The following is a 23319-nucleotide window of genomic DNA, read 5'->3' as shown; positions in this document are numbered from 1 at the left end:
CCTTTCTTTTAATAACCAAATAATGGCTGTTTCGTTGTCTGTTGAGGAAGTACAGACGTTCCTCTCTTTGATAGCCGAGGAACGGATCCAGCGAGAGCTTAATATAGCGACGTGGAATTAAAATGTTTTTCAGGAGTCATGGCAGTAGAGGCATCGCTGCTATAACGACATGTGAATAATCCCGCCCACTCTAAAGCGGTACTAAACTGCAGTGGAAACACAACCCGAGCCGTGCCGAGCCGAGTCGTATCACGCAGTGGAAAAGCGCCATAAATGCATTGAGTTGCTGCCATGTGACTGGCCGATTAGCAACTTGTGTTACCAAGCAATTGAACAGGTGTACCTAATAAAGTGGCCAATGAGTATGTATGTGTGTGTGTGGTTTACCCAGTGCAGGGAGAGTTGGGCTCTAAATCTTGCATGTTGGAAGTCTTCGTTGGACTGTCTGTCACAGAGTCCAGCTTCAGATAAAGTGATGGTTTCTTTACCGAGAGAGGCTATAAAAATACATACATGTATTCATATAAATACAAAGGTCTGTAATTTAACATTAGTTAGGTGTTTGTCACACGCACAAAATTTCCTTAAGTTTAGTGTGTCAATGAGTCAGGTAGATACTCACAGGTGCGGAGGAGCCAATCTTTTCCATGTATTCAATCTCATAGTCTGTAACTGCAGAAAAGACACCAGAGAAAATGAGAGAAGGTATAACAGGTTAAATGATTTTTGAAAGTTACATAGGCATGAAAATTATATAAGGCTTTCAAAGAATATTCTTTCTATGCTGATCATCAGTTCAGACTGACAAAACCAATATGACAATGGCAGTATAACTCATCTGCCTCTGTACTACTGACCCACTTAGTTTCAGGCAGAAACTGCCCTAGGGTGCAAATGGTTCCCTGTGGGTCAAAGGCTAATAAAACGGGTCAGCTTTGGGTCATTTGGGGCTGTAGGCAAACTTGTATCACGTGGGAAATTATCTAATGGGTGAATCTCACAAAACCATTTTACCCCAAAATCAAAAGAAACAAATAATTGTAGTTTTTATTTTTCATTTTAAATCAGTTGTCTCCTTACTCTTGGCGATGATCTATGGTCTACTCCAAATTATCTATGTAAAGTAATGCAGGACTGTGGACAGAAAATCCATGACTCATGATTAGACAATGTAGTAACATAATAAGAGACTCCTCCACTCTCTCACCATCACTCTGTGCTGGTAAACTGTTCTCGTTGACAAAAGCTGTAAAGTCAGTCGGCTGCGGGAAGTCTTGGGGGTCAGAGGCCAGCTCCACCTCTACGTCATGTCTAGTCCATTTCTGATTGGTGGAGGAAGCCAGTTTCTCCTCATCTGTGGCGTGATCTTGTGAAGGCTCGGGATTGGCATCAGGCGAGTCCTCCTGCAGGTGATTATGTGTGTGTGAAGTGGAGGGCGAGAGTGGAGAACACACAGGACAACACTGTTATGATATGAGGTGACAGCGAAGGAGAAAAGCAGATCATCTTCAGAATGAACATCTGCAGTGACTGTGTGTGTGTGTACTGTAGGTGAATGGACGCTCATGTCTTAACTTACCTGAGCAGATGGCTCAGTAATCTGAGTCCTCTTTGGTGATTTCTTCACTCTAAAAGTGTTACTGTTAAAGAAAACAAGAAATTTGTGGTTACTCCTTAAAGTGTTAATATAGAACAAAAGACAACATCCAACCATTTTTTGTCCAACCAATCAGCATATAAATCTTTTTTTACAACCCAACCATACTTATTATAAACAGCAGTTTTTTAACAGATACCATACAGATAATGTTCTACTGAATACAAGTTTTAGTTAAATAATACATACCTGTTGTGTTGTTTTGATAAAGGTTTTAAAAATCATTTTGACAATGCAAATATATTGTAATTCTTACAGTAAATGATGGTGCTTATTATTAAGGTTTAAATCTCATGAGTTAAGATCTTACCATATAATGGATTATTCAGGGTTTACATAATGATTGATGCTTCTATTAGTGGGATATATCAATGTTATGCTTTTCAGTTTTAAGTTTTCTTGTGCAAATGTGTTTTTTATAGTAAACACTTTTTTGCTAATGCAGTCTTTACGAAAGGAAACATGGCAGGAAATTAAGACCAACAGATACTAGAGATGACTCAGAAATATGTTTTTCAAAAGTATGGCAATTATGCAGTAAAGATTTGTGGTTTATAATTAGAAAATAAAAACAAAAATATCCTTAATACTCCAAAGTCTCTACCCTGACCCAGTTAGTTTTAATCCCTGTAGCCCCTGTTAAATTGCTCAGTGACCCAAGAAAGTGACAGATGCCTCACATAACAGAAGCATTTCAAGTCCTACTCTGTTGCTGTTGTTGGCACATTTCAGTGTGATGTAAATATTTCAGGAGTATTGCTTCACACCTCATGCCAAATCTGAAAAGACATTTGTGTTGAAAAAAAGGTGGAACACCTTGAATTGTGTGAGAACTATAGAGGAAAGTCTGTATCTTAGCAAAATATATTAGATGGATTAATCTGAAATAGGGGCAAATTATCCAATAAACTCCCTAATTAGCTGTATTAATGAATCATGGTGTGCAGGGGGTCTTAGACAAGGAAAACAATGTCTTGCTCAAAATGCAAAAAAATTGTAGACATTCTAGGCCACAGTTTCTGCTTTCCAGCAAAGCCTGCAACATTTATTATCCACTAGGCCAAACTAAGGAGGTAAGATTTCTGAAATGAGTCTCATAAAAATTCTCATAAAGGAATTCATTCAGAGCTTTTAGAGATGAACTATCGATCTTCACGTCTGATTCATGGAAAAAAAGCATAGATAACAAAGCTCAACTTGGATCACATGCACATGGTAACACAATCATAAAATGTTTTCTAGCTTGTACCACTGTGTACATTTGCATGCCTGAGTTCGTTTTCTGTTCCTGGAATCAACTGCACTTGTTTGAGGGTCCAATAGATGGCAACACATTCTCATTGGAGAATATCAAACATGTAGCCGAGGAAGATGGAGGTGACGTGGAATGATGTGATGTGAAATCAGTCATATGTATTAAATTGAATGATAAAACAACTGACAGTGAGCTCATGAGTTAAAACATGTTAAAGTGACATTTTATGTTAAGCTATATTATTACTGATGCTGATTTTGCCACCATCTCTCTACTTACAAGAAACAACACAGAGAAGAGACATTGCTGGACTTCCTGTGATACATGAGATCAACAGACATTTGACAGAGGCTGACAAACAAATACTAACACCCACTTACATACACATATTATCTGACCATTTAGAAATCTACACAAGAACATTTACAAGAATTACACACTGTGCACTATTATGAATGATGTACTTTGAAATGAAATGGACTCAGACTTACGATTTGAGCGGCTTCTTCTTGTTTTTGGCAGGTTTGTTCTGGTTGTGATCCTCCAACTCAACAATGTTATCATTTTCATTCTCGTTGTCATTGCTGGATTTGTCAAAAGAGGCAGCTTTCGGAGTTAAGTTTCCCATCTTTTTAGATGATTTGAAGGGATTGATTGAGTCATCAAATGAGTCAGAATCAAAGTTGTAAGATCCACTTGACAGGTGAGGAGAGCTGGGGATACCAGTGCTTGAAGAAAATGGATTAAAGTTAGGGTCATCCCACTTGCTGGGATCGAAGTTATATGACCCCTTGGGGATCGGGATATCATCAATGTCATTTGAAAGTGCAGAGACAGGTGCATTGTCTAGCTGCTCTGTCTGGGGTGGAGGGGCCTTCTTAATCCCCAGTTTGGGCTTTCGGATGGGCATCTTGGCCCCTGGTTTCTTGCCTAGGTTTTTAGGAGGAGGAGTACTGCGTGGTGCCTCTCCACTGTCCTCTGAATAGTCAAACTCCAGTCTGACTGGTTGGCGCTTGGTGATTGGCTGTTCCTCAATGTTGATGGGTTGCTCTTTAGCAGGGGAAGAGGCATGAGGCTCCTCTACAGCAACAGGGGTGTCTGAAACCGACGTAAAGTCAGCTTTCCTGCCCAAGACGGGTGAGTTGGCGACTTTACTGCCTCCTGTACGGAATGGGTCAATATTCTCAAAGTTGTCCGGATCCCATTTGTAGGAGGCACTGGGAGGGATAGGAGACTCCTCGTCGGGGACAGCTGGAGCCTCGGTTACTGGATCAGGAAACACCGGTTGGAGTTGACTTGATATTGAGCTGGCAGTGACCTCCTCAGCCAAAGGTGGAGGACTTTCAACTCGAGACTTTATCCTATTCTTCCGTAGCGTACCAGCAGGACTAGGACTCGGGCTGGGAGAGGAGCTAGGCCTCTCTTGGGTTTGCAAGGGGCTTTCAGGCAGTGGTTTCCCTCTCTTTTTCTCCTCTGGTGTGCTGCTAGAGGAGACTGTTTTGGGAGAGGAATGCTCTGGGTTTGAGTTCTGCCGGGAAAGAGGTTTCTTCTTTAGGGAACCTGGACGGGGCTTCTTCACTTTACGGAGAGTTCCCGGAGCACTTTCTGTTCCTGTGCTGAAGGACTCTGCTCGTGGGTGAATGGGTTTGTCGGAGGTTCCTCCTGAGGATTTGTCTCCTGGACTCTCTAACTCACCAGACTGTAGGCTTATAGAGCGGGTGAGAGGCGCTCGGCTTGATGGTCCAGACCCAAAATTTGATTCTGTGAATGGGTCATCAGCAATCAAGTAATCTAGGTTGTAGGTGCCACTAGCAGCTATTGGTTTGTCCTCATCAAAGACTGTAGTTTCAGAGGGACTGGGAGATTGAAGCTGATTTGGGTCTTGAGCTTCACTGGCAGAGATGTCAGCAGTGGAAGCTGTGAAGATAGAGAATGAAGTTACTATACATTTTGAAAACAGATCATGCTTTCAAGCAGATCACTGAAGAGTACTCATAGATGCATTGATATTATTTTATGTTAATAACAACTGAAGAAGGATAGAGTGCAAAAAGTACAAGTAACGTTTGTTAGTTTTTTTCTTCTAGATCTTTCTTTAAAAAAATCAGTAGCAATACATTGTATATCCTCTAGAGGGAGTGCAGTATTTGATAACAAAGACCACAGTCCTCCTGTCTGAGAATAATGGAAGTGAAAAGACAGCCCTTTCTTGTTTTTTCTTCTTCTTTTTTTTCCTCTAAATAAGAACAAGAAATTAAAAAATAACGACTGGTTTACTGGTTTAAAAACAACACGAGGAGAAACAAAGGTACTGATGAAAGAATTGAATAAGACCTCCATCTCTTTGTTTACAACAAAGCACAAACTGACATCTAAATGTTGCATATACCATAGCCATATAACATAGATCCTTAGATACTAAATAATTATATATAGCTACTTAGTTTTCCATAACATTTCCTGGCTTTCAGAGTTAAGAATAGTTCATAGTAAATTCTGTTTTCAGGTTTACTATTTACTTTTGCTCTGTGCTATCTGCTACAATATTCACTTGCTATTCATTGTCATTTAATATACTGTCCATTTTTTTACTTTATATTAAATATTACAAAATTTGTTAAAAACAAGACACAGTGACACTATTTGTCAATGTCCTGTAATCTTAAGCATTTCAAAGTTCAGTAAACCCTCCTGAAGCTATTCAAATGATAAATAAAACAATTTGACTCCACATAAGGGAATCTGTGGTGTGAATTACAATGGAATGGATATCTAAACGTACCTGTGTGTTCTTGGGACAATGCCTCTGAGTTGGTGCAGGGGGGCTCTGTTGGGGGCACTGGTGGAGAAGCAGACTTAACAGGGGTGGTGGACTCAGGGGTTTCGAACGCTCCGTCTGAGTCTGAACTCCTGCAGAAGAAACAGGGAGACAGAAGAAGGTCTGAATATATTGAATTAAGAGTTGATTTAATAATCTCATTGAAGTATAAACATCAAGTCTGTTTTGTTTCCATACAACGAAGCTGCATATCAAATCCAGCACTAATACAGCAAACAAGCAACATCAATTTATGAGACAACACATCACAGCTCATATTTACACTACAGGATCAAATAAATTCAGATACCCCTAAAGTATATTAAACAATCATTCATCGTGTGCCAGACCTTATAAACAAACTCCTGCATCAGCATGTGTCTAGTAGGCCCTGGTGGATTATTACAGATGGAAATTAAAGCGCTGAACCTGCAGCTAGGAGACCAATAACAGCAGCTCAAACGCATATTATGCTCAGCCATGGAGTCAATTTTTTTTTAACTACTGAGTATCACATTGGACATGCTATTTTCACACATTAACACATTTGTCATTTCAGTCAAGACTGATGATGCCCATTTTGCTTTTTACATCAATACAACAATATGTCAGTTTGTGAACGTTTTTCAGTCTTGGCATCAGCATACACAAATCTGACACAATATGTGATAGCGCAGGCGAACATACAGCAACAAAGACACAGCCTCAGACAGATGTGCAGACCCCCACCCAGTCTCACCGCATTAGTCCCTGTCCTTTCTCTGCTATTATCCCACGCTCACCTCTGCCTGCCATGGATCATGTAATCATGCCTGGAGGTCCAGCTGAGGCGCCGGAGGAGCCCTAGGGCTGGGTCTGCCCCATCCTCTCCAGATGTCCCTTCCAGCAGCGTGTCCCAACCCCAGCGAGCCCACTGCAGCGGAGACAGAGCCTGCCACGCGCTCACTGCCATATCTGCCACCGATCACAGCCTCACGGTCACTCATACACCTTTTCCCTATTCCCAGTGGCAATTCCTGAAATCTGAAGCTTTGATACTATCCCTTTGTGTGTTACGTCCCCTTTTCTCCATCCCTCCCTCTTTTTCACTATCGTACACTCTCTCTCTCTTCGATCTATCACTGAAGGTGGGCTTTATCCAGATGAAATCCGTTGCAGATACTCGCCACTTGCAGACTCACTGCTTGGCTCTCTCTCTCCCTTTAACACATCCTCAGGCACGTTTCCCTCCCCCACGGTGAGGACAGAAGCAGACTTCCCACTCGGGCTGCTGTATTATAAAGAAAATCTATTTTTCTATATATAATTTTTTTTTTAAATCCATTATTCCTCCATCTTATTTATTTCTTTCTCTCCATCTAAGCTGAAATACCCAGCTGTATTGCAAGTGTAGAACAAAACAGGATTTTTCGGTTTCAATCATGGTTTTGATCGATCATTTTTAACTCATGTTTTCATTATTAGTATCTACAGCAAGGACTTGGCTGGAGTCATATGCTCAGTTTTGCTGCATCAAACTCTGATGAATGTACCAATGCTTTCAGTGCAGTGAACACACCCATTGCCTGCTAAAAAAACTGCATGTGTTTTGGATACTAGTCCTCAGCATGGGATGCTAACCAGGCATCTTAACCAGCAACACAATCTAGGACAGGAGTAAATCAGCATGAACCAGCCTTATGGTGTCTTCCATAGGAATGAATGAATCAAATTTGATTAAAGTATAGTAAGACCTGAATAATTTACACAAAAAAGAAAAAAGCTTTTTTATTTTTATTTTTTTTAAGGGTCCTGTCTGTCTTTTGTCTATGTGATAAAGTCTTGTAATTGTGAGTGAACCTGCTGTAACACAAGACAAATTTCAGACTTTGTCTGACAATAAAGTTGTATCATATTGTATTGTATCTAATCGTATAATTCTGTATCTGAACAGTGTACACTTGCAAACATGAGTCACATTTGTCAGCATGTCAAAATGGTAGTGTCTTCCATAGTGCCAAGTCAAATTTTTACAGTCAATCAACAGTTAATTCATTAAAATACTGTACCTACAGTGTATTTGAATTAAACGGATGCCAAAAATGACATATGCCTGCTAATGTAACGACTGAGATGAAATACCCAGCAGTTTATTAGCAAAATAAGAGATTTTCTCTTCATTGCACTGCTAACCTCAACAAAATGAATGGAATGAAATACTCAATATCTTTCCTGACAAACACATACAAAGCACATCCATGCTTGCTGATCATATAATTTTATTTAAAATACTTAAATGCACGCTAAATGGCAAAAGCCCCGCTGCATTGCATCAACTACTCTATGAGAAATTAGTAACAATGGCTTTTCAATAATGGTGTAAGAGCATATGCTGGTAATGAATGAATGAGAGGTTACAATAATCAATAATTACAGTTCAAACCCAAAATCATTGGGATACAATGCTCTAATTTGATAAAGGTAGAGAATTAGAGTAATACAAATAGTATGCTTCTTGCAAGTGCTGCGATGTATACAGATGGCAAGGAGTGAATTTCAAAAGACTTCCAGACTAATTTTACAGCTTTCATTGTGTTAATGACATTGGGTGAGATAATTATCAGTTGATGAGCGTTTCAGCCCATGCAGGGATGTTTTCTCATATCTGGCAAGTACACTGTTGCCACGGTGACCGTGCTCTCTAGACATATGCTCCCATGTGCTAGCTAGACAACGCACACACTGGCAATGTGCACAAAATCCTGGCAGAAGCCTCAAATTTCCTTCTCTTTCACATAGATCCACATACGCACAGGATGTCTATTAGCACATATAAAAAGCCACTTATTTTGTGGTATGGGAAAATAAAATGCTGATTTATTTCTGAAAAGTCTGCAGAGGAAATTAGGTGGAACACTGTATCATCAAGCTTATGTTTCTCTCGGGGGTTTTAAAAAACTAAGAATGGGTTTTCCACATCCTAGTCTTTTATATTTGAAACTCTCCTCTAGATGGTGGAAAAAAATATACAATACATCTCTGTTAATTTAATCTTATTGAACATTTTTTATTAATGCTACTGAGACAGGGATAATTGCAAATTCCAGCTGTAATTTTAAAATGCAGTAAATGAAAATAATCAGCATACGAATCTGCAGATGCTGCAGCACAAAATATCGAGTAAACAAGTAAACATCTGCAATAAATGAGTTGTAACAATGTGAAAAGCTAAAGGAGACAGAAGACATGAGGGATTTGTAGGTGAATTTGTCTGCTTGGAGACAGCAAGGCTTGTCTGGCACAGAACAGCACTGCTGGGTTCCAGCTAGGGCTGCAACTAACGATTATTTTGATAATCGATTAGTTGGCCGATTATTCTTTCGATTAATCGATTAATCGGATTAAAAAATATTGACCAAAAAAACACTATTCCACATTCTGCCCAATGTCCTTCAAACAAACGTGACAACTGAATGCTATGAAAACATACAGTGCTTAATTTATTAGACCACTTATCATAATAAAGAGAAAACATATTTTAGAAATTCAAAAATTTGTTTAAATTTAAAAATGTTATTGTCATTTATTGGACATAATAAAAAATGGCCTCATAACAGCTTGCATTCTTGCTGGTATTGTTTATGTACTTTTTGACTGCAATTGGGTATCGCGAAAAAAAAACTCAAATAAAAAATACAAAAAAAAATAAGTGCTCTGGTTTTCTTTCATAGATAACAGCAATAATGATATTATAGCATTAAAAATAGCCTACTACTGTTACTAAAGAGCTTACACATATTGGAGTACTAACCAGTACAGAAAGCCGAAAAATGATTTTGGTTATCACCAATACTGTTACTTTAGAGCAGCAGTGGCACAAACCTTACATAAACACATTGTTAAACTTACATAAATTTGTTAAGCATTGTAAAAATTGAATATAGTTTAAACCTCTATTAAAAATTAAAATAATAAAGATAATAATAAAGACGAATAAAAACACAAACTCAGTGTTAACCAACAGGTAAGAGTAATGTTCTGCAGGAACTACTTTGATCACAGTCACCTCGTCATTTCTTTATCCTGTAAAAGGCCGTTATGGAGTGTCTCATGTTTATATTCAGACAGACAATTACACGCTGTTATCCCTTTAAAGTTCCTACTCTCATAAAATTTTTTAATTTATTTTAAACCTTAAATTAACTTTCAACAACAGATAATTCAGCACAATGGATATGTTTGCGCTGAAAAGCCTATTAATTGTCTCCCTCTCTGCTGTGTTCTGTCCGTCTGACGCGCGTGCGCGCGCCCGCCGCGCCGGCGCTCATTCGGTATTTTAAACTTAACACAGACTGTCAGGACGGACCTTTATGCAAAAATGGAAATGCTCGCGTGAATTTGTGGCATTTATAGATAAGGATATGACCGTAAACTGAACGTTTTTGCGCTGAGGACGCACACGCATCTGTCAAAGCGCCTGACAGGGCAAGCCATTACTCTTATGCATTAACTTAAAGCTTAAAATAAAGAATTATCATGTTTTGGGCAGCTTGGATCACGTGCTTCTCCGGCAGAATCTCATTCTGTTTCCTCCACTATTTTTAGATGCATTTTGTCCATAGAAATGCATTATTCAGTGCCGTAATTTGACTAACCAGCTGAAGTTGGACGTACACTGTGGGCAGACCCGATTAATCGATAATGAGAATAGTTGTCGATGATTTTCATAATCGATAATAATCGATTTTATCGATTAGTTGTTGCAGCCCTAGTTCCAGCCACAGACACTGCTGTGAGTGTGACAACCCACAATGCTGTTCAAACAAAGCTAACCTGAAATGAAAGGACAGCTATTAGTCTGTCAGAGAGGAGAGTGATTAAGAAACAGATCTATAATCACATCTGCTAATAATGGTGTTAACATATCACTAACACAATACTCCAGATCACATTATGTGCATCTTCTAAAATTCTAATCGTAAGCATAATTGAACTTGAAATGAGTTTAAGAAAAAAGCATCTTGGTTTAAAAAAAAAAAAAAAAAAAAAAAAAAAAAGTTGTGACTTTGCTCCTTTTTATGCCAGAGGGTACAATGTGTCCTAGAGATTGAGGTAATGTCAGAGGTTGACCAGTAGAGGGAGACAAAGGCTGTGCTCCAACTGGAATGTACGGCCAACTGCTGTGTACATGTTATACTATGGCAATTGTTAATAGAATGCTAATATGCTATTTCAAACATAGGTCCAGTTTCCAATCCTAAATTACAAGTTAACTTGAGGTTTACCTTAAGTAAACTTGAAAACATTTTTTTCATCCAAAGTCAGGAGAGAATATACACATCTCTCAAAATGACCATACCACAGTGTTTTGTGAGGTAATAACTCCTTTTGGCAGTTTTACACCTAGAATTTATTCAACGCTTTATTAATCTCTATATAAACTGATTAAACAGTTAAATCACAGAGATATAGAGGCATAATCCCAGGCAGCTCAAGTTGAAGTTACTTGAGTAGTGAACTGAATTTTCCCAGTCTTGATAATCAACGATTCAGTTCCACATAAGATGTGATGCAAACATCATGCTAACTATATAATATGTTAATTAGTAATAATAACAACATTTCAAGTCAGAAATCTTGCAGTACCACAAAACATAGTGCATACAGGACCAAGGTTCCTCAGCAAAGAAGCAATAAAGCAATGCTCCAGCTTTCACTACCAAAACTATCAAATAATTTAGGCACACTCTCAATATTTTATGTGTGCTAGATCTCCTGCAGCACTGAACTTATTTAATAGTCTCAGAGGCTAAGGAGTGATGGGAGACAAGGAGAAAGTATAGCTACTGGTCATATGCATCACCAAACCGGACATCTCAAAGCTGATTCCTCACGTTGATCTTTTGACACTAGATTGTCAAAAGAGATAGTGGATGTCTTATGGACTCATGGTGACATCACACAGTGAGAATACCATTGGAACAAAAGGACACATGATCGCTGGATGCCCCTATGTCAGCCCTATTGTAAGATGTCATGATATACCAGATATACCATGTGCATGAATACCAGAATGGTCCTCACAACACAATAGCAAACTCCAGATAATCTGGAAGTCACAGAAGCGGTGGTTGGCCAATAGTAGGCTACATGCCCAAATATGTATGTGCAAGTCAAACAAGAAAGTGCAGGTCACATGATTACAGGCTTCATAGTTGAATGCAGCAGTGTGTGAAATCTCCTGCAGTCAACATTGTTTTCCAGTAGATCTGAATGTTAGTGCTCATGATATGGCATCATTATTCTAAAGTGGGTAAGTGCTAGGGACACTGAAGTAAGAACTGGAATATAAATATAGAGCTTTTCATTAAAAGCCTGCGTAAAATCACAGTGTAATGATACAGATATTGTTCACATTGGAATGTGTTTCATTTAGATAATTTAGCACTAAACTGATATGAAAAATTAAAAAGAAACAGAATTATGGGGTAAAAGAAAGACAAAATAGTATAAAAAAAAACAAATAAATTCCAGAAGCCAGATTTGAATGTGTGTTCCCTGGGTACCACAGTTCAATTCAAATCTGGTTGAAGTACTACCATCTAAAAAATTTGGGGTCGGTTTGTTTTTGTTTAAGAAAATAATTAAGCAAGGGTGCATTAAATTGATGAAAAGTGACAGTAAAGACATTTATAATGCTACAAAAGATTACTGTTTAAAATAAATAACCTTATTTAGAACTTTATATTAATCAAAGAATCCTGAAAAAAAATGTATATTAAGCAACACAACTGTATTTATCAATGATAATAAGAAATATTATTTGAGCACCAAGTGAACACATTAGAATTATTTCTGAAGGATCATATGACACTGAAGACTGAATTAATGGCTGCTAAAAATTCAGCTTTGCCATCACAGGAATAAATTACTTTTTAAAATATTTATTTTTTACAAAGCTGTTTTATATTTCTGATCAAATAACTGCAGTCTAGATGAACATAAGCAAAATATTTTTTTGAAAATATTTTATAAAATCATACCGACCCCAAATCTTGTATAATCATGTTTATAAAATATTAACATTTATTATTTATATCCAGCTTTATGGTTTTTAATATATAAAATATATTAAAACATATTTACTTAAAAAATCAATTCTAAATATATATTAAATATATTTATTAATAATGATGATGGGATAGAAGTGTATCTAGTGCATTATAGTGCTTATGCAGAGGTGAAGACAACTCTTGATGAATGCCAAAATAAATAAAAATTTAAAAATAAAGGCTTGTATAGGAAATTAAAATATTGGATTATGAATGCAATATTTTATAAAAGGCTATTCTAAAAGCTTCTTCCACCAGATTCCATTCTGTCATGATGAGCTACTTGTACAGTAGGTGAACTAAATTAAAAATCTAATAATACAAAGCTTTTAGAGTTGAGGTTCAAACTCCCACATAATCTATGCAGGTACTATTATGTAAGAATTCTCAAAAGGGGATTGCATAAGCCAAACTTCAGATGCTAAAAGCTATGTTAGTCATGGCTGAATGAGCAGCACTGTATGGTGCTACAATACTTTTACTTAAAGCACAGACCTCAAGGGCAGGTTCAAACTTTCCCATCATCCCCAGCTGTGTTGCCTAGAGCAAGAAGTTCCAGGGTTTTTTGAACAAAGGTCAGTTATAGCAGTAAAATCATAATTGTGGCCAATAGGATGAGAATTAAATACAGTAGAATACCTCAGATGTTAGAATGTGCTTGATAAACAAAAGACACACAATTAGTTAATAGACTATTTTAAAGGAATAGTTGCGCAAAAAAATGCATTTTTGTCATCATGTAATTACCCTAATGTTGTTTTAAACTTGTATGGGTTTATTTCTTAAGTGGAACACAAAATGAGCAGAATGACTGAATTGGTATTTTCCATACAATAAAAGTAGATAGGGACCAGGGTCTGTCAAGCTCTAAAAAACAGGTCAAAAGTGAATGCATAATAAAACTAGTCAATATGACTTGCACACTACATTTAAAATCTACTTAAGCAATATGAAGGCTTTGTACAGGCTGACTGAAATTTAAGTCATTATTTACCTTGAAAATCAGAGCTCACCATTTACATTCATATGGAAAACAGCAGCTTAGGCACTCAACTAAATATCTTGTTTTGTGTTCCACAGAAGAAAGAAAATGTTTTTCTACCGCAAATGATGACAGAATGTTCATTTGGGTGAATTATTCCATTAGATTTACAGCAGGCTTATACCAGAAACCAATAAGGATATATAAAGAACACTCCACCTACACAAAATGTTTGTCATGATCAATGCCATTCTGCTTTTCTGAATGTCTACAACATAAATAGCCTCACTCTCTCTCTATTTCCCCCTTCCCCTTTTTCTCCAACACATCTCAGTGTTCTATTTCAGCAGCATCTCTCTCATTCTCTCAATGCTGCAGCATTAGCCTCCATCCCCCACAAAAACACACATCTCTCTCCTATTAAATACAGCCTTTACTCCTCCGTCCAGACGTCTGCAAGCCCGCCAGACTGGAACACACACGTCAATATGCAAAAACACATACAGAGCCTTACTACCGCCAGTAAACGGCTAATGTAAATAAACATCATGTCTGATTGTGACATCACAAAGACACAATAACAATACCCTCCTCCTTTGTGAATGCAGTTTCTCTGACAAATACTACACTTATTACTTATTTCTCACAGCACAGGCATCGCTGAAGGAATACTCGCATGCAGACTCAAACCAGGTGAGCAAATCAGGTGCTTGAAAACACCACCACCACCAACAACAACGACGACGACGACGACAATAAGGTCACCAAGAACCTTATCTGCTCCTCTGGTTCTTACTCACATGCTCTCAGGACGCTCCTGAGAGGGACAGGGGGGCTGTCCGTTCTCAGCGGACTCCACAGCTCCCATCCTCTGCTATATGATCTCCACTGGCACCCGTCTCCCTCCTCCTCCCCCCAACCTGCGCCTCTTGTTCCTCCACGTCTCTCGTCCTGAGGGCCCTTGGGCTGGCGTCAGACACACGCTGCTTTGCTGCAGTAGATCTGGAGCAGATGGCATCAGGGGCATACAGGCGCCCCGCTCTCAGCCCTCAGCATCCCTTCCTTTCGCTCTCTGACTCCTTCTCAGTCTCTGTCTACATTGCATCAGGGGAAGGCTGTATCTTTCTCTGTATCCTTGACAACAATAGAACACGACTACTAAGCCTTATGGGTAGAGATGTGGAAGGATGCGAAGAGCAAGAGAAATGGGAGGGAATAAGAGAACCTCCTGCTCTCTAGTCTTCAACTCGGTCTTCTCATTGGCTTGTTGTGGTGTTTGGCAAAGCGGCTGCTGGTTTTCTCCATAACCCCTCCCTCTCTCACTCTCTCTCACTCTCTCTCCCTCTCTCCCCAGGGAACGGAGTGCTTTAAAAGATGAGCAGCTTTTCCCTGTCAATTTGAAGTCTCTCGTGCCGATCAGCACAGCGAATGCAAACAATAGCTGACTCCACGCCAAGCTGAAAGAAACAGGTCTCTTTTTTACACACCGAGACACAGAAACGGAGGCATGCGGTCACTCCTGTCTTTTGTTATGTAACACCTTTTATAGTTTCTTTGTTTTTATTACTATTTTATTTCCCTAAATCACACCACCAAGTCTCCCCTGTGAAAGTAGAGTGACATTTCAGGTTTCTCACATTACAGAAACTTAACTCTAATGGTCTGTTTGGTGTCTGAGAGACCCTAGGCCTAGGGCATTTTGTATCTTGAAAAATATACTTTTAAAAATTAAAAATTACATTATTTACTCATCCGTATACTGTTCCAAACCTTTTTGACCATTTCTTCTGCCGAACACAAAAGAAGATATTTTGATCAACGTTGGGTCCAATCAATGAAATATCTAAAGATATCTTCTTGTTCCACAGAGGAAAAGAAATTCATACAAGTTTGGAACAACGATGTTGAGTAAATGCTAGAGGAAATTTTCATTTTTGGGTAAACTATCCCTTTTATACAGAGGTTTTTGTTTCATTTGATTTTTCATCATCAAAATTTCAGCTTGATAGTATGCATCAAACATGAAAAATTTTACATTACTTCTGTACATAACTAAAAATGCAATGAATTTTTACATGCCAAGATACTTTGATTCTAGAAAGTGCATTTCTACATTGTGAGGGATAAAGTTTTAAAAATGTCTGTCAAATGGGTTTTGATGGGGTCAGAGGAACATATTTAAATAAATGCCCATCATGAAATCAACAGCAACATCCTAACAAATCAACTAATAAATAAAATAATTGCATGTACATCAGACTTGAGGACTCTCTGATTTACAACTGCTGTTCTTTCATAGGTTTCAAATCTATCTATTTGCTCAGGTCAAACTCATGACACATCAACCACCCCTGAGAACAAAAAGACATAATGGCAGAAAGCAGCCATCAGTCCCAATGTCCTCAAATGACAGATACAGTATATTCAAAATAGCAATGAATATGTTATGAAAGGGTCTGTAGGTAAGATCTGGAAAAATGAAAATGAGAATGAGAACGAAAATGAGACAACTAAAAGAAAAGAGATTACGAGCCTGAAGGGGAGCAGTAACGATTTACACAGGTCGAGCTAATCCATATTGATTTACAGTATGAGACAGCAGCAGTTGTGGGAAATTGGGACATTGGTGGGGGCATCTGAAACATGAGGATTATAAAGCTATTGTTCACTCATGAGAAAGCAGAACAAAGAGCTTTTCGCACAGATCTGCCTATTCACTTATAGTATAGAGCCTGAGGACTGTACACAGTGTAGGGAAAGTCTTTATGCCCCAAAGTTAACTGAAGCTTTGTTGTGTTCCTGTGTTTGTATATGACATGGATATAAATCACTAAAGAAACAGATTAGCCAAGTTAAGATGAACCTGAAACCCTGAGCAACGGGCCTTTTCACAAAAAAAGGAAAAATGGGCAGTGACTCTTCAAGAAAAACAAATTAAGAAATTATTGACTGCACAAAAAATATTATAAACTAAAAGATCAAATATTTCATAAAGCATTCATTTTTCAACAGCAACACTGTCCAGCATACAACAGCAGTGGATAAGGTTTCAGAGAGAGGGAATGTGGCTCCTTAATGCTCATTGAATTTTCGGACTTGAAACCTGAAGGTTGCGGGTTAGAGTCTCAGGTCCGGCAGGGATTGTTGGTGGGGGGAGTGAAGGTCCAGTGCTCTCTCCACCCTCAATACCACGACTGAAGTGAGACCCTTGAGCAAGGCACCGAACCCCCAACTGTTCCCCGGGCGCCACAGTAAGACATGCATTTTTTAATGTAGGCTACTATTTATTTTAAAGTTTTTTCACATTCTTTTATGAAAAAAAAGGTTAAAAATGTGATGACCACGTGGCTTGACTTCAATAAATAGTATGCTAATATGAACTTAAAATATCACGGTACAAGTAGCAAGGTAAATAATGACCCATATGCCTTTAGCCCAGAGAAAAAGCTGGTACTAGGCAGGAAAAATAAATAAAAAAAATTTTTAAAAACATTTCTTCTACAAGTCCACTGCCAGCCATTACCAAAACTTTTTGAAAATGGAAAATAAAAAGCAGAAAGCAAAAACATGCACCAGTACACAAAGGGTGATGGTTCTGTAGCTTGAGGGTGTTCACACAAATGAGATTCAATGGCATGTTCAAGGCTCTAGTCAAGCTCACTGGTTCTGTAGCCAAGCATCCTAATGCTGGAGACCACTAGTCTGTTCAAACCTCTCATCATATTATGACTTCCCTTCTCTCAGCTCAGCGATTTAAGGACATATGCTTTATTACTTCTAGAAAATTCTGTGCCAGCAGAGGAACTACAGTGTTCTACAGCATCTATATACAGCTTTTGTTTTCTTCTCGGCAGAAGCCAAGGGCTACTTTTCTCTCACTCTGATTTTTAAAAGCAAAAGTGATGAAAAACACAGCCGTCCATAATAAATTATAGCAACAGCGAAGGGGGTTTTTAAAGACCTGTCACCAATTTAATGGCTGTCTGTGCCAGACAAGCTGGAAGACAACTCATGTGACAACTCATTATTTTACAATAAAAGACATTTACAACAATGCTGTCACACGCTGTATAGTGCTGTACTGACAACTTCATCCTATGCTCAGACGCAGGAAATTGAAAATTAAATTTTCAAGCAGTGCAGCCACTGAAAGATATTGCAAAGGTAGTTTTTTTTAAAGATTCATAACATGGGCTTTTAGTATCTAGGCTGAACAAACAGTCAAACATAGAATATGAGTAAGGAGAGCATATTTACTTATTTCTTTTTGGTCTGGGACCCATATTCATATTTGCTATGAATTATATCAATCAGTTGTTTTTTTATTCATTCGCTAATGAACAAGTTAAGTTAAAAGACCATAAAAACCCTTCAGTTTGCCACCAGTATGATGAATACAGGTATATAGAGCTGCATTTTGCCAATAAAAAAGTGTAAATGTTTACCTGAACGTGTCCTAAAAACTGAACTGTACTGTGTTCAAATACTGATAACTTGTACATACAGTAGTGAATGCAAAATTATACATAATACAAATGACCTTCCAAAGAGAAAGAAAGAGAAAAAATGTGAGAGTGTGAGAGAAATGATAAAGACGGAATGCCCTTGGTAGTTGTTTGCAGAGGGGACAGGCTTCATTCCGCTAATGGATGTTTCATGTTGAGATGCATCAAGCTGGTGCCCCAGGACATCAGTTTATATTTGGCTGGATGGTGGTGCACTTCTGAAATAAATCTCATTATGCAAATGCTGCGTTTTACATCTAAGATTTTAAGATTAGGTTCTTGCATCTGCATTTTGCATCCCTTTATGGGTGAATACAAAGGTGTACTTTTGAGGGTATATAGGGTATATGCACCAGCTACAATCTAAAGGTACAATTTTTGCTATTTTTTTTCCCTGGCAGTGTAGGTCAGTTTTGATGTGTGTTTACAAGCTGTGTGCTGCAGTGGGCAGCAGCGTTCAGTTCCAACGCTGAAAGAAACGCATACACACTTTCTCGCCCTCTGTTGCCTGATAGAAGAAATACAAGCTGAGCTCATCGCTTGTCAACGTGGCTGAGTCATCCTGCTCTCTATCCAAACACTGCAAGCCTCTGATTGATGTAAAAACCTTTACAACAATGTGCACAAATGGAAATGAGCCACCTACAATAGTAGCAGTACACTCCATGACAATACGGTATCTTAAAGCAACATAGAGAAGTGACTTCAGCCACTAAAATCACAGCAGAGTTAAAATGAAAAATATCTACAAAATGGAATTTAGGCCTGAGAAAACATTTGCTCACATGTGACACTTGGTTTGACATTTTGTTGTATAACAAGTGGATGTAATGACTTTCATACATTTTAAGCATGAATTAAAAATGATTTTAGGGCCACTATATTCTCTATATACAGTGCTGTAAAGATGCATACAATGCCTGGTGCCAATAGACTTTATGGTAAATTAATTTCTGGGTGCTTCAGTGCTTTCAGACACAGAGGAAACGGGGTGTTATGATGAGGAACTCTGTGTACAGTTCTGTACATACAGTACATCCAATGTATGGCACAAATCCCTCAGGATCATCACAGCTATTATTATTTTCAGCAGCAGTCAACAAAACAAAACAGTCAGATTGATTTAATTAAATCTAATCAGTATTCATAAATTCTCACCAGTTTCATGGTTAAAAACAGACTAGATGGATGAAGAGCATTTGAAAGCAGACTCGTGATGTTAACTGTATTGCCCACGCAGGGAGGGCATATGAGTGGCACAATCATCCAAGGTTCTTAAAATAACCACAAAGCAAAACTAATACAAACTAAATTTGAGCGTACAGTATCTCTACTCTTGTGGCATCCTCACAATCTTCTAAAGAAGAAAAAACTGTACACTGTTAAACAATCAGTTAGCACACACTGCAAATTATATCCTACCTTGCTGAAGGCTCAGAGTGCTGGAGCTGTTGGATTTGAGGAGGCACAGGGGCAGCAGGGGGAGCCTCGGGTAGACCAGAAGGAGCAGGAGCAGGAGGAAGGGTCTGAGGCTCAGGGGGAGCCCTGTCCGGAGGGGTAGGGAGGGGTGTGGGGAACTCGACTGTGTCCTGGAGCAGGTGGACAGGGAGGGCAGGAGAAGTGTAGTGCTGTGGTAGGGGTGATAAGGGAGAGGGGACAGGCTCACTGCTCTCAGCAGCTTCTACCAGAGGAGACCTGCACAACACCACAAATACACAGGCAAACACACAGGGAATGGTGAGGACAGATGCACTGTTACCTATGAAATCGTTCATATAAGAACCATTATCATAGTACACAACAGAAATAAGGTTTTTTGCTATATCAGATTTCAGACATAAACCAAGCAAGATATTTATTCCATTTATTATTATTATTATTATTAATTAACGACAATTCTCACAACTAAGCAAAATAAATAAATAGACTACCATTCAAAAGTTTGGAGTTCAGTATGATTTAAAAAAATAAATAAATAAAATAATTATATATATATATATATATATATATATATATACACATACATATATATATATACATACATATATATATATATATACACATATACACATATATACATATATATACATATATATACACATTTATTCAGAAAACAAATTATTACAATAACAATACAAAGACATTTATTCAATTTATACAAAACATTTATTCAAAAGGTTTATATTTCAAATAAATGTTGCTCTTTTGATCTTTCTATTTATCAACGAATCCCAAATGCATCAGTTTCTGAAAAAAATATTAAGCAACTGTTTTCTACATTAATAATAATAATAAATCTTGAGCACCAGATTAGCTTATTACAATGATTTCTGAAGAATCATGTGATACTGGAGACTGGAGTAATGACTGCTGAAAATTCAGTTTGCTTTTAAAGGACTAAATTACATTTTAATAATTAATTATAAGAGAAACAATTATTTATTCAATTGTAATAACATTTCATAAAAATACTTTTTACTGTATTTTATTTTTAACCTGCTCAAATAAATACAATGATAATAAGCACAAGAGTCTTTTTTTATTACCAATCCTAGACTTTTTAATGGTAGTGGATTCATATTTGCTATGAATTATAAATCAATCAGTTGTTCTTTGATTTGTTCACTAATGAACCATATAATATACATGTTGTATATATAAATTTATGCAAAACTTACAACTTTAATCAGTCTATCAAATTTCTCATACAATAAAAAAAATCACATAATGACATTATATATAATCAGCATCACAGACAAAACCTAATCCAACAGGCAGAACAGCAGACAGCCCTTCAGCTGCTCCTGTCAAGGGGTGTGCCTCATGTCACATACTAAAAATACAACTCACTCCACCACACAGCCTAAACAACTGTACATAGCACTGCTCTATCTCATCAGAAACAGTTGTAGACAGTCTCAGAATTGCCCTCTAATCAGGTCTATGCACGCATCAAAGTATTACGATCCTCTCCTTCCTTCGCTTTAGCCGGATAGTGGGAGATTGCATGTTAGACACAACCACAAACCACAACTTTAATGAACACAACAAGGTTTCTAATGCACCAGAGTTAATGGGCAGAGCACAAACACAAAATCTAATCTCCCAGGAGCAGCTGTGTCCATAGGAATGAGTCCAGACATGGTTTTCAATAGCAAACAGACTGCACTAAATAAAGGCAGCAGGGGTGAGCTGGAGTGTTAGCAGCCATAAAAATAACAACGTCACTACTGTATAGCACAGCCGCCGTACAGCTTTTTCACAGTCCTAACTACACTCTGACTGACAGCAATATTTCAGGCATAATTAGATAAGTACAGTGTGGTCAGGATTGAGCTAAGAGGGGCTGCGTCATACTGTTATCTTTATAATAAATGCAATTATTAAGGACTATTGTCTCATTTTATAATGTAAAATTGAATAAAAATTGAGTAAGAGCCCCTTTTCAAAGCGTCACTAACATAATTGTGTTCCATTAAAACAAAATAATTGCAATGGCTAATGATTGTTGCCATGGTAACTGTTGCTTCGCTCTTGTCACCATCACAAGGTTTCCAAGCCACTTTTCTCTCTCTCTCTCTCTCTCTCTCCCCCTCACATACACACACATCCACATCCACACAGGAGTCATTGCATCCACACAGCTTCATTTGTTCATAAAATCACACGTAGATTTATAAAGTAGACTGAAATTAAAAACAAATGTGGAATAAGCTAGCAAAATGACATGGAATAGTTTGAAAATGACATATTCATCTGCCCTACATAAAATGTGTGAAAGTTGAGAACACAGAAGCCTGTTGTATGTGACCTATTTAGTAACTTTGTGGTAGGCACTATAAAAAATTAGCATGAGTTCACAAATTTAATATTGCTGTGTTTTCATACAGCTGTTGTGGGTGAGGCGCTAACAGCAAGACTTTATAAGTAAATTTGCAACTTCCTAAATAACTACAGAAAATAAACATTCTCTAGTTTAAACTGAAGTGTAACCTAAGGCATTTTATAGGCTTTTATTCAAACCTGCAGTGTTATCTTAACAAGATAATGTTAGCTTGTACATGTGGAAAGTTGGTAGCTAGCCTAAAACATCTGACTAAAACCATCAGGCTATAGTTTGTATTTCATTTATATACAAACCCTCAAAAGCCACATAGTTCAAAATACGATCTCCAAATTAAAATAAAGTAAATTCACATGCCACAAACTATATGTATCACAGCATTTTGTGGGTTCATGTCTAAAAGTGGGTTTAGTACAGCAACACAAGTTGTCTACAGAGGTGTTTATCGCACATTACCAAGAGCAAAGGTATCTTAACTGCACCCATAAAGTCCTGTGTAATCTACTTCATTCCTTACAATAACGGAATTTAACCTTCTGTCAACACAGAGCAAATCATTATCATCAGGTGTCTAACACTGTCAAAACAAACAGAGTGTGCAAGCTAAGAAATTTGGAAGAATGAGAGACAGACTTCACAACACACTTCCTTCTTCTCTCCCTGTCTTCCTACTGTCCCTCCCCCATCTATCCAGTGAGATCATCACAAACCATCTGTAATTAACATCTCTCCAAATATCCACAAGGCTGTATTCTCCAGCAGTTCACACTATTAGCAAAATTCAAAAGAGAAAAATTTAATTATAAACAGCAAAAGAGGTAAAGTAGAACTCACCCGAGATCAGTATGAGTAGTGTGTGACTAATCTTTTAGGCAAGCCACTTCACACTACCTCTCTTTTATTTCTCCGTATCGCTCTCTTTCTCTCTTGACTGTATCTATGTATCTACACACACAGAGTAATATTCTCAACTGGAGCGGCCCTGAACTATGGCTTTTGTTCCACACTGACAGACCTCTTGGTATGACCTCATGTGAGGGCGTTGGTGCAAATAGCAAACACATATGCATGCTTAAGCAAGACACGTGCACACACACACACACACACACACACATACACATACTGACAGATACATGCAAAATTCCTTTAGTCCACATCTGTGGCAAG

At 37.9% G+C, this 23319-nt stretch overlaps 1 protein-coding gene across 1 annotated transcript in view; it reads right to left on the bottom strand.

Annotated features, from left to right (window-relative positions):
• LOC306882560 (transforming acidic coiled-coil-containing protein 2-like) overlaps nt 1–23319 on the bottom strand; it is a gene marked incomplete at its 5' end in the record, with an annotated part of 66343 nt that overhangs the window by 18073 nt on the left and 24951 nt on the right. Inside the window, 7 exons of the mRNA XM_079437285.1 lie at nt 388–497; nt 623–672; nt 1208–1403; nt 1580–1640; nt 3404–4829; nt 5695–5822; nt 19731–20003. Of these exons, the coding sequence (XP_079293411.1) occupies nt 388–497; nt 623–672; nt 1208–1403; nt 1580–1640; nt 3404–4829; nt 5695–5822; nt 19731–20003 (2244 nt within the window). The remainder of the gene's footprint in view (nt 1–387; nt 498–622; nt 673–1207; nt 1404–1579; nt 1641–3403; nt 4830–5694; nt 5823–19730; nt 20004–23319) is intronic.

This window comes from Barbus barbus (genome assembly GCF_936440315.1).
Source record: "Barbus barbus genome assembly, chromosome: 16".
NCBI lineage: Eukaryota > Metazoa > Chordata > Actinopteri > Cypriniformes > Cyprinidae > Barbus > Barbus barbus.
This window is presented reverse-complemented; position numbering and strand designations above follow the sequence as displayed.